This window comes from Anopheles ziemanni, chromosome 3, assembly GCF_943734765.1.
Source record: "Anopheles ziemanni chromosome 3, idAnoZiCoDA_A2_x.2, whole genome shotgun sequence".
Taxonomy (NCBI): Eukaryota; Metazoa; Arthropoda; class Insecta; order Diptera; family Culicidae; genus Anopheles; species Anopheles ziemanni.
Window position 1 is genome coordinate 34,327,278 of NC_080706.1, and position 17,026 is coordinate 34,344,303.

Below are 17,026 nucleotides of genomic sequence, written 5' to 3' on the forward strand. Positions count from 1 at the left end.
AAATGGCAGATTCAATTACCGGTGGAAAGCGAACGAAACTACCTTGTGGTCGTTTGGCAAGCATAGAAACAAACAAAAAATGTTACACACAGTTACTTTCCCAAACCTGCCACCGAGATTGGCTTTTCAATGAGCTGGCAAATTGTACAGTTAGTGTGCGTCGGCACACACTTACATCGGGGAGGTATTTTACTTTCTTACAGCGCTCGTGTAATAACCGTTAATTTTGATGGTGATTTTTTTTTTCGTATACTTTCCTTCGTTTTCCAGGAGGGAAAATTGTGCGGGAAAAATATAAACTTCCCGTCCCCCTTGAATGGCGCCATTCTCAATATAGCCACTCAAGGATCGTTCGGTAGCCTAGTCGAGAATCAGAAGCAAGGAAAAGCTATCGAACATAGATTTCCAGCAAGGCAGCGGGAAACCGATGGGAAGAAACACAAAAACGAGCGCTATGAGCCTAGGGAAAAATCCCTGAAATAAGTTCATCTTACGCACGCCTCAAACGACTCCCAAACATGCCATCGATCGCCGCCCGGTTGGCGTCCTTGGTGCGAGTTCGATATCTTTTTCCCCATTCGACGTCGATAATAATAAAATAAAACACGCACCAACACACACGATGGCAAAAGCATGGAGCTACATTAATTTCGTGCATAAATCCTTGACTTTCCAACAATCACAGCAGGCCTGCTGTCGGTGGAAAGTGTGTGCGTGTGTGTGTGTGTGTGCGAATGGCCGCCATCATTGCTTCTGATGTGATTTAAGATCGAATCGATGGAATAAATCAAATGTTCGTTAAAATGGTTAGTGGCCAAGAAGGGGAGGGGGTGAGGTTCGAAATCATGTTCATGGGATGTTACCCTTACTCTACCATCGTCCTACCACCGTCATCGTCCATTAGCCTTCCTCTCTTTTGTCTTCGTCCCGTAGCCGAATGGGAAATCAAACAACAACAGCAGAGATTCGAAGCAAATGAGTGTGATTTTCAGGATGAAATATTTCACCTACACGCCTTTCCGGGGCGTGTGGGGGGGGGAGGAGGTTTCCATGTGAGAGAGCACGTGCTACCGGTTGACAGGCAGACCGGACAAGCCGACGTTGCCCGGCGGCCATTTGTCAACGAGCATCCTAACTTACTCTTCCGATCGGGCTAGATAACTTTTTGATTGATCGCACCGCCTCAAGATTGATGGGTTTTCCCGAGCGGAAAGCATGGACCAGTTCTCTCCATCGATCGACCGATGTCTGTAGCTTGTCAGTTGACTTGCCTTCAATCGCTTCTTCTAATTTTAGCCCTGGTTGTAAGTGTGCCGTTGCATGAAAACGGAAAGAGAGATAATCCACTTCCGATGGTATCGCGCACTTTCCGAGCAAAACCCGACTCGGAACCCGTTGCACTCAAATCAACTGTCACACTGTTAAGTGGCACGGACAGTTTACGTGAATGAACATGTTCCGTGCCGCATCACAGCGGAAGGGTCAAACATGGATCGTTTGTCCATGTAAAAGCAAACCGAACCGGGTTGCAATTCGAGCCTCGACCGGAATCCTCTCTTCGGTACATCCTTGTCACACTGGCTCTGTCGGGGCCATTTACGGCATTAAATATGCAACGGGTCGCACTAATGGTACTGCTGTGTGCTACATGAATACATGAACTGACTGTACTGGTTGTACCACGTGGTGGCCACAAACGTTTGCACTGCGACTAGTTTTCTACGCTCGCCAACTCGTCGGAATGGTCCTTAAAACTCCCCTTTCCCGTCCAGGGGACGCTTAATTGCGGAGTAAATTTTTCATTAATATTTCATCTCGTCCGTAATTAGGTAAGGAGGTAATGGAGAACTATGCACCACGGTCTTGTCTTTCCATCGGTTTCACCTTTTCCCACCGTCCCGGGTCGGGTTCTTGCGTGGTAAATTGACTTAGGAAAAGCTTTTAAGAGAGTCCCGCTTCCTCGAACGTTGGTCGAGCACTGGTTTGCTGGCGATTTCAGGTGTAGAAAGCGGGAGTTCCTCCAAAACTCCCCCGCCAGGTGGGCGCTCGGTGTAATCTAATTTTGGTCATTTTTTTTTCTGGCCTTCGTCTCCTCGAGCGGTTTGTTTGAAAAATACTTGATTTCCTCCCTCCTTCCGGGGCCGGTGCGGTGTAATGAAACCAAAATATTTTATCAAATTTCCTCCCCGGTTTCGGCCCGCGGTGGAAACGGATGGCGTCCGAGGCGATACCTTTTCTCGGGCTGGAGAAACAAAAATCGTAAATTGGATGACGAGGTAAAAAAAAGTGAAATGGAATACGGCAACCTAACCTAGATCTAACGAAATATAAATAAAACCTGTATAAATTTCGTCACCATGACTAGCGGTCTCTAAGGTTCGCTTTCCGTATGCACCGCATACGGGGTGTTTTTGTTCGCAAACTTTAAGTTGGGTGGCACTGCGACTTATGGTAGGCTTCTCCTTGCTTTACCCCACCGCATTTGTGACCTTTTTCCACGCAACATCGCCACGAGACCTCCCTGATGGCCTCCTCTGCAGGGGTAATTGAATTATTCACTTTCGCTTCGTACCATCCTCCCCGGCCTCTCCACCGAGCCGGAACCCGCTGGCGCCACACGTTGGGAAACCGGGGAAAATTGTGCAGCCAAACGACTCCTGCCGCGCGCCCGAACAAGGCCAACCCGGCCAGCGGGAGGCCGAGGTTGACAGGATTCTTCCATTTAAATAATTAACTTAGAAGTGTTTGGAGTTTTTCGGGTCGCACGCCGTTCGGGCGCGCGGGGGGGGGGGGGGGACACCTCTTTGTGCGTCGCGAGCAGTCACACACGGGCTTAAAGTACATCGATCGACCGCACACGGGCGCGAAATACAGACACACACGTCCGGGACTTCGATTTTCTAATCACGCGCGCCGAAACGCACCGTAGGAAAACCACCGCCGCTGAGAAAACGCTGGGGCCCCCCCGGCATGCCGATGCGCTTCGATATTGTATTCCCCCTTGTAATGTGTGCTATAACTTGCAGGCGCTGTTGGAGGTGACGGAGGCGACGATGAGAATGACAAAGAGAAGGAAGAGGAGGCAGAGCGCGAGCGCCAGGAGGCGATCCGCGAGGCCGAGGAGCGACGCAAGGAGAAGCACCGCAAGATGGAGGAGGAGCGGGAGAAGATGCGACAGGAAATCCGAGACAAAGTAAGTACCCTTCACCCTGCTTCCCCCAGTATGGGGTTTCCTATATTCTCTTTCGTACGATTTCCCAAGGAGTTGGGAGTAAATCTTTACGCCATTCATCATCTACACTCCGGTGGAAATTCGGGAAGTTTTTCTTCATGCATTTATTTTGAACGCGTCTCTTCGTTCCATCACGATATCTTTAGCGACGAAAAGAAAATCTCGCCCTTGGGGACGCTTCCGACGGCAGACTTTATTGATTTAAGAAACGCTGTCAATCTGCTAAGAAAATTACCTCCTGAACGACATGTCTGATTGCAAATTACGTCTACATAAGGGTAGCTTATGATTAGGGCGTCTAGAAAATCAACTAAAACGGGTATGATGTTAAAATTAGCCTCCCAAAAAAGAAGGGAAAAATCTGTGATGGATTATTTTTCCATGCTCCTTTGATGATCAATTTCTTCTTAATAATTTTGCTTCATCTTCACTCGGTTGGAAAAGTTTTACATGATCTCGTTTACTTTACAAAAGAGAACTGATAGAACGCTTTTTTTAATGTTATCTTTTGAAAAGGTTCGTTCAATACCAACTTGCTCCTCTCCGTTAACCATTGTTTGCAATAACCATCCAGAACTTTCCCAACCATCCTTTACCTTTAAATCAACGAAGAACTTTAGTTTACACAGGCCAGAAATAATGGAACAACTCTCATCGCTTCTGAAGGCATAATTATTCAACTCTTTGCGCCCTTGCACCGAATGAGTTTTCGCGTCCCGGGCTGTGTGGGAAATTTTTCAGCGAAGAAAACCCCTTTAGGTATCTAGGTCAGTAGGAAAAACACCCGACACGGTGTCCGTCGTAGCGCAGGTGCATGATAGAGGTGAAGGCTGAAAACATTCTCTATCCCACTCTCCTGGGGCATGGTTTTTCCTCCGGGAATGGGTTTTTCCTGTTTTTTTCCCCTTCGCCAGCACTGCCTTTCCCCTTGACGGCCGAAAATATGGGGCGAAGAAATTCATGACCACGGTATATGCCCTAATTGTGAAAACATATTGCGGACCGGGGCGCTTTGGAAACCTTACTTGAATCGTAAATTTTTCCGATCCAAGCCCTTTAACACACATCGAGGGGTTTCGGGAAGACATTCCGAGAATTTCTGGGAAAGGAAACACCGGAAAGGGTCCTTTTTGGATCGTAAATTGAGTCGTATTTCCAGCCCGCTTTTGCCAAACTAGTGCCGGAAAGCAAGACGAACGACTGAAGGAGTGTTTGGCTTCAAGAAGCTTTCTCCCGAAAAAAAAAAAAACCAGGACAGTTGTTTTTGGGCACAATTTGGGCTCAGCGCTGGCAAACGATTGGCTTTGGAGTGTATGTGCCAGCAATAATTTTGAACCCAATGAGGGTACGATCGGGGTCGCTCTAGATCGTATATCAATGGTGGGTTTCATGGAATCGCACCGGAGCTAGCATTTCGTAATGTCAGCAGATTATTGATGTTTCGTCCCTTCTCGACAGCATTCGCAATTAAAATGGAGCAAAAACAAACGTCAAAAAATCAACAGCACCTCCTTCGCTCAAGACGATTTCGTCAAGATGGTAAAACCGACACTTGGACCAAGAGAAGTAGAAAAGGAAAAGTAAATTCTTAGCACTCGGAATTTCTGCCAGCAGCACCTCCATTTTCTTACGCCATCTGTGACCCAAGGCCTGGGACAGGGCAAGACGTGCCGTTTTTCCCAATCTCCAACTGCTCGGGTACTCAGCAGGAAAAAGTTCCGGATCACCGACCTCCTTCCCCATCGTTTTCGAATGACCGTTTGTGTCGGTGTGAGTACTATTTTTTTCCTTCTCCACACAATTTTGCTCGCTTTTTCCGTTTCCGTCGAGCTGGACCGGAATGTTGAACAGCTTTTTTATTCATCTCGGGACCTCTGTCCACCGCGTCCATACCTCAGGTCCTTGTTGACCCGCCGGTGCGGTGCACTTTTATTTCTTGAAGAATCTCCCACTCCCTCAAAATGGAACAAGAGCAGCTGGCAAACAGGAAGACAAATATACAAATAGGAATATTAAAACAAGAAAATGGCACAGGACACAAGACGGAAGCGCAGGAACAAAAACTTCAGGTTCAATGGTGGTCTTTCCATTTTATCGCAGTACACACTTTATTTACATGCAATTAAAAAGTTTCACGAACATTAATTTAGCATAAAGCCGTTGCGACTCGTGGAAGGCTGCCCACTCGGTAATCGGGCGAGTTTTTCTCTGTTTCGTTTTTGCTGTTTCTTGCTTGCTATCTCGGTCCTTGCCGAAGCTCTGAACGAAATCGTATGACGAGGCTACAAAATGAAAAGTGGAGATTATGATGCTTCCGAGATTTGTAGCGAGTACGCGCTGGTATGCTTGTTGTTTTTTTTTTATTCCTCTTTACACACTTTTTATAATGACACAATGGCGCCGAAGCCGTGCGAAGGATCCATTCAACTTTGTTTCCGTTTTTCTTCGACGTCGACCTGGAGGCACTAAAAATGTTGACGCGTTAATTAAATTTCTGCTTTAAGTCCCTCCTAAAGGTGGATTGAGGTTAAAGGTACAAAGGAGACACGCGCACACTTATCGATAAAACTTGTGCGTAGAAGAAAGGTAAAAAAACAACGTTGCTGAACCATTTTTAGCTTCGCGCTTAACTCAAGTCAAGAAAAAAGTACCACAGAGGCACTCCTGAAACATGGAAAACGGTGACCGAGGTGTGCGTGTGGTAAATTGCGTGTTTCTAGCGCGTTCTTTCGGCGCCGTAATCTGCCATCTTGCGTGCCAGGCAATCGATGGTACCGGACGATAAAGGGCTCAACACTTTTCACAGGACGTCCCGCCACATCCGTTCGCTTCCAAACCGCCCGAGGGTCGATGAGTTGTTGGTGGAGGGTTCGGGATAAAAAAAACCCCCGAAGGGTGCGACGTTACTTGTCACAACATCAACACGCACTCCAAGGGACGCGCACGGTGCACCGGCTTCCACCTACAAATCCCGGTTCGGCTGCAGCTTAATTATGCAAATTACTAATGACTGGAGCTGCTGCAGCCGAAGCGTGACAAAGTGCCTTACCACGTACCGTATGCTCCGGCAAGTGTAGCATAATTTGTAGCTAGCGCTCGGTCAACCCTAGGCAGCCCCCCGGGGGCGAAGCTGATTACGGACTTATTTCCCGGCTCCCTGGACCCGGTGGACTTTTCCGCTTAGCAAAGACGACAAATGGATTATTTCGAAGCGGGCAAAAATAACGACTACTTGTTTTATGCCAACCGAATGGAGCGCAGTGCAGGGATTTTACTTTATTTTGTTGTTCCTCAGCTCTCGGTGTAGTACCTTTTTTCTCAACTTTAAAGGACGCTCGAAAAGCGTTGATAATCCTGTCTACGTGTGCAACATTCGTTTGCCGCACGCTCCAACACTTTGCCAACCCGCCGCCGCTTTCTGGCTTCTCTTTCCTAGCATCGTCCGATTTCGACGAGAGTTAGTAAGCAGCTTTGCGAGTCCTTCGTCACCACAACACCAACATTTTCGGCACGAACCGGTGCACAAAGCCTTCCCGTCGTGTTTGGGGCACGAGGGAGGGAAGAGATTGTGACGAAGGCGTAGCACTAACTCCTTCGAAACGGGACCACTCTCAACGCAACAAGCTGACCATGGTTCCGATTCCGTTGGCTACCGTTGCTGCAAAAGCGATTAGAACACCGGGTTTGCTGCACTCATGCGAACGGTGTGGTGTGTACAACCCCTTTATCTTGCCCGGATCGGGGGGCGATGTACTGTAAAATGTTACACCTACCGGTGTTCGGTTTCGGTTTTGGAGACTGATCGAGCCCCAAACGAGCCGGCAGTTTGGAGTGTCGGTAAAGTTTATCTGCCGGAAAATTCCAATTTGGTCACACGCTTCACCGAGCTAAGCGGGGAGTCCGATGGACACAACTGACCGACGTCTTATCGATGAAACTTCCAGCCCGCAGAGTTGTGCGTGGGTCGAACGCCTAATGGGACGCAGTAGGTTCAACTTCGGTGCAGTGTTTAGTCTAATCTTATCCAACACTCACCCGAGGTGTTTCCTGTGGAAGAAGCCAAGGCAAACCGGCCCGAAGAGGATGCTTATTGATGGTCCCCTCGGTGCGGTGGTGATCTCTCTAACGACACCGGTACGTCCTTACAGCCCATGGCCCAATTGTTGTCTCTTGAAGCACTCACCCAGGCGCCCAATGACCTCCGCACTCGCTCGGTCAGAGTTGTAAAAATTAATGATAAACCATTAGCCGCCTTTTGCTGCGCGACAGGCTGGCGACATCAGGGACGGGACCTCCGATGCTGGCGCCTTCGCCTGGAGATCATTACGACCGGCACGAGGCCCGGCCTGGGCGTCTCAAGATTTCTTCCGCTCGACGACCGAATCGTCTAATCAAATCACGTAACGAAAATAATCGTAGATTTGCTTCGGTCGAACCATCGGATGACGTTCACGTCCAAGGCGCCTTCTTGCCCCTGTGCGTTGTGCTATTTTTACTTTTACCGGCAGTGCCTTACCACAATCTCGTTCAGCGTTACGCAATCGCCATCAGAAAGCAGCACTCTACCATCTAATGATACCTCGAAAGTGGCTCATTCTTTCTCCTCCCTGCAAAGATCATGCAACGTACCTACGTACTTCGAGCCACATGAGTTCGGGTCCGATGGAACCTCCCCCGAGGAGATTGCGGTCGAATGTAAATTTCCACCTGGAATGGTATCTAGAATCGATTCCATGGGAAAATCGTCCTGCTGTTGGACGTCCATAACGGCAACATCAAACGATGCCCCGTTAGTATCCCCCCATTTTGGGCCGAACGGGAGTGAAAAATGGGAACCTATCGAACCATGATGGACCATGGAAAAGCCACACATGGGTGGGAAATGCAAAGTAAAATGCGGCAGGAACGAAAACTTGTTTCGTCGTTTCAAGAACGCGCCAGAAGGAACGGAACATCCATCATAAAACGTTCCGTACCGAACGTAACGGCAAGCCATCGGAGCCATCGATTTGCATGCAGTATAGTCCCGGTTCGGTGAATGTTTTACCATGCGTAACATTGTATGCAAATGGATTTAAATTTGCCAAACCCCCCTCCGGGCGCCGACCGGTTTCGGAACCATTTCCGGGCCGAAGCGAACTAATCGAAAGTTTCGATCTGAAAACCTGACACCACATCAAAGTGGATGGGCGATGAGTTTTGGGGTACCCCGTCTTTCTGGCGCCCTAATCGGATCAAAGGGGATGAATATCATGTGGGAAGAAGAGGCTCCGAGGGAGAAAAGGGAAGGGACACACGCCGAACTGCTGGCACCGAACGAGTGTTTATATTTCTGGCAAATATTTACTTCCGTAAACGGGATGCATCTGAGCAAAGCTCACAGATTTTCCGAATGTACACGATTCCGTAAACATTTACAAAAGGTCGTACACAAAAATATTGGCAAAGGAAAACGCCGAATGTGATCGATCCATGGTGCAATTATATTTGCATTGATGCAAACCCGCACAAAATAAATCCGATTGCATAAACGTGTGTGACTGTAATCCTAATATCCTGATATTTGCGTTGGCATTCGTAAAGGAGTATTGAGTGCAGAAAATGATTTACACAACTATCAATTCCCGCACCTCGTTGCAATCATGTGGAGTGTTTATTTTAATTGGACCTTATAACATAATGTGCCTGCGATTTCCGTAAGGGTTGTGCCTCACAGAAAACCGAGGATTCGAAAGAACCCTTTCCCGGCCACGGTTGAATCCGACTCATTTTTCCCAAACCACAAACACAAACCTTCAGTCTCGTTGATTATGATGTTGAAAGATTTCCCCACTTCTACAACGGATCCTTAGGTCCGGGTGGAGTGAGAAGGAAGGAAAGGAGAAGGAGAGTGCCATTGGGAGAAATTAAATTAGAAAGAGGTTTTATCACTCACTTCACGACCGACGTCGGCGGATGTGGTGAAACTAAGAAAAAGGCCCCGAGGACCGACCGAAGCGACGATGGTTCAAGCCCACTCGAGAAAGGATTCGATCCTCGGAAAGGGAAATACGTGAGAAAGGCCGGAGGGCGCCAAAAAGGATAGATTATGTGGAAAAATATTTTCCTCCGCCAATTTGGCCGTGGCGTGGTGGAAAACTTGCGCGCGCCCGAAGGCACTCTCCGAACTCGATACTTCTGTCTGTGTTGAGGTTCTGTACGAAATCCTTTTCGCTGGCCTAAGCGGCGTCTTCCTCGAAGAGACATGGGTCTTAGTGAAGGATTTCTTCCAATTAGTTATCTTTATGGCATTTTAACATTTTGTGAAGGACTTGTGTGCCTCTTGTTTTGAACCGAATTGCTCGATGATTAATCGTCGAAGGGTGTTCATCTTTTCAAGTGCGGTTTGAGGCGAAATGAACAAGTAGCCTGAAAGGGTTTCGGAACCAGCTATCAAACAATTAAATATGAGCTGTATTGTGCCTTAACACAAACCGCCAATAATGGTAAAATATATGTGGCATAATATCAAGTAGGCCGGTGGGAGTTGTAGTATGCGAGTTATCGAAAAATTCGCAAAACATTTCAACCATTGAGTACTTCCCCAAATATTATCACTTTCAATCTGCAAGCATTTTTAATATAACAGTTAATCCATCGCTCACAATATACTGCTGAAACCAGGTCAGCATATATTATTCTACTTACCCAGATTATTCCAGCCATTTACCAATTTTATGGCCAAACCTCGGACCTCGGAGTCATACATCATAAAACCCACTTGGCTTCGCAGCGTTTTTTATTTTTCAAATGCATCCAAACTCAACTGCAATCATAAGGCGATTTTTTCAGGTACCTTTCCTTTTTCCTCTTTGAATAGTAAATACTGCAAAATGAAAAAAAATAAAAATGTCCACAAAAATTTACCAAAAGGTGCGGTACAGCTGGGTATTAACCGGAATTACCAATCATTATCGGCCGCCCATCGCCATTATCCAGGATTATCGATGTTTCATTGCCCGCGGTGAGGCATTTTTACTGGTATGGTTTTTTGGTTTTTGTTGCATCATCATGAAATATAGAGTGTTATAAATATGGATCGGTGCTTTTCCCAACGCAGCTTTTAATATTTCATCCATGTTTTCAAACAAAAATGATTCGTGGAATATGAAAATGATGTTCCCAAATTCTATGAATAATAAATACCTCTTTGCCATAAGAAAAACCACATTTTGGAAAGCTCATAACACCCGTTGATTCGGGTATAATATAATTTATAGTTTCCAACATAAAAACACCTTTTTCGTCACCACGTGCTTTTGCAAAATTTGCCAATCGGGTTTATCTGTTTTATTTTTTTCTTCAATATCAATCAATACTATTTTGTTCTGATGCAATCAAAATCTCCAAATAATCTAATCGCAAACCGGCCGGGACATATTGAGCGCAATAGAACGCCACCGCTCGAAAACCATTCACACGTGTGAAACCGAATGAATATAATCACGGCACGAAACGACAGCTTCCGGCGCGATTCAATGCGCTCCCCTTTTTTTATGGATGATTGCGAAAATCGGCTTAATTTGTGTCACAACACCATCATCGAAATCTCTATCGCCCTCCATTTTCCGCTCACACAATGCTCTAATCCGGGGGGACCCAGTTTCCAGGGTCAGCAAGGCGGGGTCGAAATGGCGTGTGAACGTGTTTTTAGCTAAATGTTGGAACACGCCATGCCATAAGAGCCGCATAGTCGTATGCCACCAGAGTCATTGCGAATAGAAGCGGTGTGTTTTTCGTCCTTTCTACTCCCCGAGTTCCCCGCCTTTTTCAAATTAGAACAATTCGGACCGCCCGACGCGCCAATGGCCGCAATTTCCACGAACCTGATGGCATTTACTCGACCCGGCACACATACTCCGGCACACACATTGGTTCGGCGGGTCTATTAGGGTGGTCGCGATGAACGCGCATCGAACAACGATCGGGAGCGCTAAATTAAATAAATACACCGGAGCTTATCGGGCTCGGCCAGGGCTTTGATACGATGCCTAACGTCAAGAGCAGCATCGAGCGAGACCCTGATACTGAAAACTGGCACCCAAGCCAGGTCCAACAATCTCGGGTATGAATCAACAATATACGCGCTTTGTAGATAGCGAGCTATACGCCGTGGAAAACCCGCCTTTTGCGGACCGAACAACACTTGGCTGCCTGTTACAGCCTCTCAAGCCACTCATCATCCCCACCGTCGTCGTCGGAACCCGAGATAATTGCCGCGTACTTTGCCACCCTCGGGAAATGGTAGGGCCGTTCGTTCCGGATATCACTGGACGCGGTCTCATTTATTCGGAAAATCCGGGAGCGCGGCGCGCAACTGCACTTGATCGATCGACACGATGCACTCGATTGTAAGGCTCGATTGTCCATTGCAGGCAGTCCCCACCGGTGGATGGTGTACATAACTCACCCCCCACGGAGCGCTGGGCAATTTCCGGTAAAATTGGTTTACACTGCCCCCTGCCACATGCTCTCCGTTCCGCCACCAGTTTGGTTTTTGATAGGCCATCAATTTGGGCAACCGGGAAATTTGGGCTAACGAACGCGCTCGAAATGAAAACCGGCCACCAGGGAGGCTGTGGCTGGCTGGGTTCTTTGTTCCATGGAATGATTGGCCACACCTGGGCTGATGCAACGCCATGTGATGATCGATCTGGCAGGAACGGGGAAGGGATTGTTTACCAATTGATTGGTCTGCAGCGAACAACAATATCCTAGCAAACAGGATCCACTTTTGATCGACTGTAGGGGTTCGTCGTCTGTTTTATTTGTTCTCTTTTATTTCACATTTCGAAATGAGCTGATAAATAAACTGACGCACATACTCCCTACGGAAATTATTATGCTACGAAGATTTTTAAAGAAACGATTTAAACTACTACCTTGGCGTTGATCCATGATGTAACCTTTTCATCCCCGGACACATTGCGTCACGTGCAGAGTCGCCTGGCCGGAAAGTGGCAGCGGAAACTCTTGACTGGCAGGCAACGACGGCCTGACTGACAGTCGGTGGTTTGGGCATACTTTGCGGTTCCCCGTTTCCACCCAGGTTAACTCAATTCCGGCGCACCAAAAGCCGTCAAATCAAAGACATTCTTCATCAGGCAATGTGTCTGGAGCGGAAACATTGGGATGTTTCTGTTTCTTTCTTCGCCAGCGCGCGAGAGAACAAAGACGCGCGGTTGTTCAAATCTTTTTATACATTTTTTTACCTTTTTTTGAAGAAAAAAGTCAAAACAATCCAACCGAAGCAGCCTCTTGGGGGATCCGCTTCAAATGCAGGCCGCTGATTCCGGCCGTCAAAGAGAAAAATGCGTACGTAAATTAAATTTTCCCATCCCGACACAGGCAAACGTGCCGCGCGTTCGGGTGGAAAACCCTGACAGTCGCGAGCAGAAAATGTTCCTTCTCTTCTGCAAATTTTTTGTTCTTCTTTAGAATGTTAATTTTGCTTTTCTTTGGGTCCCTTATGAATCGTTGGATTTTTGTTTTTCGCCTTATTCTTCGTTGCTTCAGCTCACTAAGCACGAATCCCTCCGCAAAACGCTCCACCGACCGATGGCTTAAAAGGTTAAAGTTCCCTCGGAAGGTATGTTTTTTGTGAGCTCGCTTTGTTGTGTTTCCCTTCTGAAAACTCGCCCGTCTTCCCTTACGCGATTCGGTTTAGCGATTGTCGGAATATTTTGCATCGTTTCCCATTCACCATGCATCGCGCTTCGAATGATCCGCGCGCCCGGAAAAAACCCGGGTCCCGAAAAATAAAATGATAAAAAAGTGGATAAAGCAAATCACCACCAACCAACCGGCACTTCAGGCCGTAAGAAACCGGGAGGGTGTCGATTTGCGTAGGGAAAAGTTTCACTGGCGTGTGAAAATGTAATCTGGGATGAAAAGAAGGGAAGCTTCGTGGAACTTTTCATCAGGGATAGGAAAGGAAAATGCAGTGGCAAAAGATACAAAAAAAAAAACGACCACCCCGAACCGAACAGCTCATTCATGTGCAAACTTGGATCGAACAGACGTCCCTCCCTTCCCCGCCTGTACCGGCGTGTCCAGCGCCCCGAACGCGACCGAAGTGCAAATATATTATGAATCGCAGATGAAAGTGCAAAATGAAGCAAATAATCAGATTTAATCGAACATGACGACGATGGCGTGAAAATGGAAATAATCTAGCATCCGTTCTCCCGCGTCGTGATAAAAATAGCGAGGGCAACGACAAGGGCGAATTTATGTGCACCGTTCTTCTTGCCAGTTTTTTTTTCCATTCCGCGCGGTTGTGTTCGCACGAGGTCGTGATAATTTGCCCCTTGTTTGTGAGGTGAATTTGTGAACGAACGAACGAACGAACGAACGAACGACCATCTCGCCGACGGAATGGAATGGAAAGAAACATTTTGATCAATACTGGCAAACGATCTGGCAAAGCTGGGTAAAAGCAAAGGATTAACTTCAGTTTACCTTAATCACACAGGGTTAGATGGTGATGGAAAAATTAATTTTACGGAATGAGATTTTGAGAAAAAATTTAAAGCATGAGTAAATCGAGAACACGGGAAATGTGTAGAGTTGAACTAACTTTGTTTGATTAAACTTTTCTCTATCAGGCATGACACAACATGCTGGGAACGGGAAAGGTTGAACAAAAAAACCAAGCAACCATTAGCAAGAATATTGCATCCAGAATTGGTAAATCTGCTGTGGAAGGAGTTAATTTAGCAGTTGGGAAATTCCTAGGAGACTTTACTCGCCCCGGTTTGGAACAATTTCCACACAACATGAAAGTTTCGAGCAATGTTTCTGATCGCTCAATTGAAAGTTGAACTCCACTCCATCAATCCAATCCTCCAGGGAGGCTGTTTTCCAGCTTTTCACAACCCAATAGGAAGCCTCCCTTTATCCCAGTGAGAGACGTTGTTCTGATTGCACTATTTGTGTCGTTTTATTATTTGCCTTTCGCACCATATTAACCGCCGTTCGGGTCACCAGATCGGCCGAGCGAGTGATTAATGGTTTGCGCTGAGAAAAAGCAAGACAGGGGGAAACCATAAACCAGGAAGCACCGGGAAAACTTTCCCTCCGGCCCGAAACAGGATGGTGATGCTGCAAAGCAATATTAGAATTAATGGTCCAATGGCTTTCACTGATCAGGCGCTGTTCTAGGGTTCCCGAGCGCCCCCGGGAGCTATACGAGCCGGAAGTGAAACTGTGACCTAAAGAGACGGGAGCGATTTTAATCAAGAAAATCAATTTCTTTCACTACCCACCGACCCGGGAGCCGTTTGCTCCGTGAAAACTGTAGCCCAAGCCGCACAAATCGAGAATGTATGAGGTCGGGGCCTAGGCGAAAGATGTTGGTCGAAAAAAGGGACATGATTGATAGAGGTACACGCCAAGCGGCCCGGGGTGAGGGTAAAATTAGAAACACGATGAACGGAGACGTAAACGATCAATTTTCCTGGCAGCTTTTACGAGCACCTGCGTAAAAAAGAACGAAGCTTTATGGAAACAAGAAATGTTTTCACATGCCTTGCTTACCCGGTGTAGCCGAGTTTCCTTCTCCTAGCGCAACTCCCTTATCGACTCTTTGAATAATTTATCGCAATCAAGCGCGCGCGAGCTTTTCACATCGGCATTCGGCTGAAATACAACCGCCGTAAACCGCCACAAGTTAATGCCATTTATCTCCCGCAAAAAAAAACCGAGCAAATCACATCCTTCCCAGCTGTCTCGGTGCGTTTAGAGATTAGGATTGACTTGGGCCGGAACTTGAAACAAGCACGCCCTAGTCAAAGTGGTCATAAATTACGCCGTCGGATCACACCTTCTCGTCAAGGTGGGTGTATTCTAGTTTTACTTTATTTTTGCGTGCGTTTGGCCACCGAAAATTGTGCTCCGGAAATCGATGGCCGCCGGTCACCCCATTAGAACGCGATAATAATGCAGCAATAATCGTAAAAAGCGCCCATCAAGCGGCATAAATTAGAAAACTTTACGTGCAGTAACGGTCCCTCCGGTGCAGCTCCCGAACAGCTTACCCTGAGTGGAAGGATTTTTATAGAGTTTTTTAGTATTTTTTTTTTTTTTTTTGGCTAGTATCTTCTACCTTCATGCTCAACCCCCAAGAGACTGATAACGATGGCAGCAGTTGTTACGCTCCCTCTTCTATTGAGCCCGCGGGTTTAGCGTGCACCGGAGTCTGATGGATGAAAACACAGTTATGTGCATGCTACCGTTGCGTTCAAAACATTTCACAAGAAAACAACGGTTCAATGGGAAAACCCTTTCTACAAACACACACACACTCATAAACACGAGAACAACACAAAGCCGCGAGTCGTTTGCGGTTTTTGCCAGAAAAACGAAACGAAAAGTTATAAACATTCACCGCAAGAAGCGAAAGATGATGCTCGGTGCACCTTCCCATCGAGCTACGCCGTTACTTACGATATCGTGTCGCCAAAACGATGTTGGCAAAACCGGTTAAAACGAAGGAACTAACTTGTGAAGAAGGTAAAACATCGACCCTCCCTTGCCATTCACCAGTTTCTTCGTGCACCTTTTTCAGTTAAATTTCAAAAGGAGGAAAAGAACGGCGCTCCATGCTGCTTTCCCATCCAAAAGGCGTCCCATCGGGATCGTTTAAAGTTAACGTGGCTACATTTTCCCCAGCTCAACCACCCGTACCGACGCGTAAAGTACATTAATTTTACTTACTCAGGTCATAACCTCGTCGACTTGCACCGTGTGTTGCTCACTCCCTTGGATTGCTTTCTCTATCTCCCTTTCGTTCGCCTCCTGTGTGTTTTTCTTTAAACTCGTCATTCATTTTACTCCTTCGTTCGACGCAAGTAATAAGAAATAGACCGTTTCGTGTTGTCTTTTTTCACCCTCGTGCAACGTTGTGAACCCCAGTTTTTTGTGTTGCACTTATTTAAGTTGAAAATGATGATGTGTTTTTTCTTCCCCCATTCTTTAACCTTATTTTTTGTATTGCAAAATTCCTCATTTCTACATTTTCCCTTTACTTTAAGTCACGCGGGGAAAAAGGTTGCTTTTCTACCATTCCCGTTTTTTTGTTGTCCACTCCAACCTGACGTTGGTTCGTGCCCTCCCCAATGCTTTCGTTCTGGTATGTTTTGTTTCGTTCAGTGAACAAACGGAAAACGCAGTGTGAAGTTAAAGTGAAAGTAACAGCAGTGCTCGAAGCTGAACAACAACCGGCCGAGTTTTTTTTGTTGTATCGTGTGCCTACGGATGGGATTAAATTGACTCTAGTAGGGAGTCCTTTCATATGAGAGACTCCCTAACGGAGTCAGATTGATTCCGGTAGCGCCAACGCCAGCCAACGAACGTGAATCTGTGACTCTGATTCAGTGTTTGATTTTTGTTGGTTTCTGTTTTGTTGTGTAGTGTTTTCTTTTGATCCATACCTTGTTCATTTGCTGCTACTATTTGCGGGGAAAGCTTGCCTCTCGGGCTGCTGAAAGGAATTGCCATAGCAGTACGGTCCTTAATCATCGGCAGCTTGTTTATTTATTTATTTGCCTGTTTTCTTGTTATGCTTTTCCGATTTTATTTTCCCTTGTACAACGGTTTTATCGTGTCCTATTATTCCACCCCGCGTGATCCAACGTTTGTTTATACTTCTGACCTACGAAAACACATACCAAAAATCGGCTCGCACCGAACTACCTTCCAACCTGCAACCCCCAGCGTGTGAAGCCGTTCACGATGGAGGCGCCTGGTGGCGCA

General features: G+C 46.8%; 1 protein-coding gene across 5 annotated transcripts in view; it reads left to right on the top strand.

Moving 5' to 3' along the window:
- Positions 1-17,026, top strand: part of LOC131286169 (complexin) — a 92,054-nt gene that overhangs the window by 63,450 nt on the left and 11,578 nt on the right. For 3 of the 5 annotated variants that reach the window (XM_058315068.1, XM_058315067.1, XM_058315065.1), the window contains one exon: positions 3,027-3,193. In XM_058315068.1, the coding sequence (XP_058171051.1) occupies positions 3,027-3,193 (167 nt within the window). The remainder of the gene's footprint in view (positions 1-3,026; positions 3,194-17,026) is intronic. The other 2 variants (XM_058315066.1, XM_058315069.1) reach the window with 1 other exon arrangement.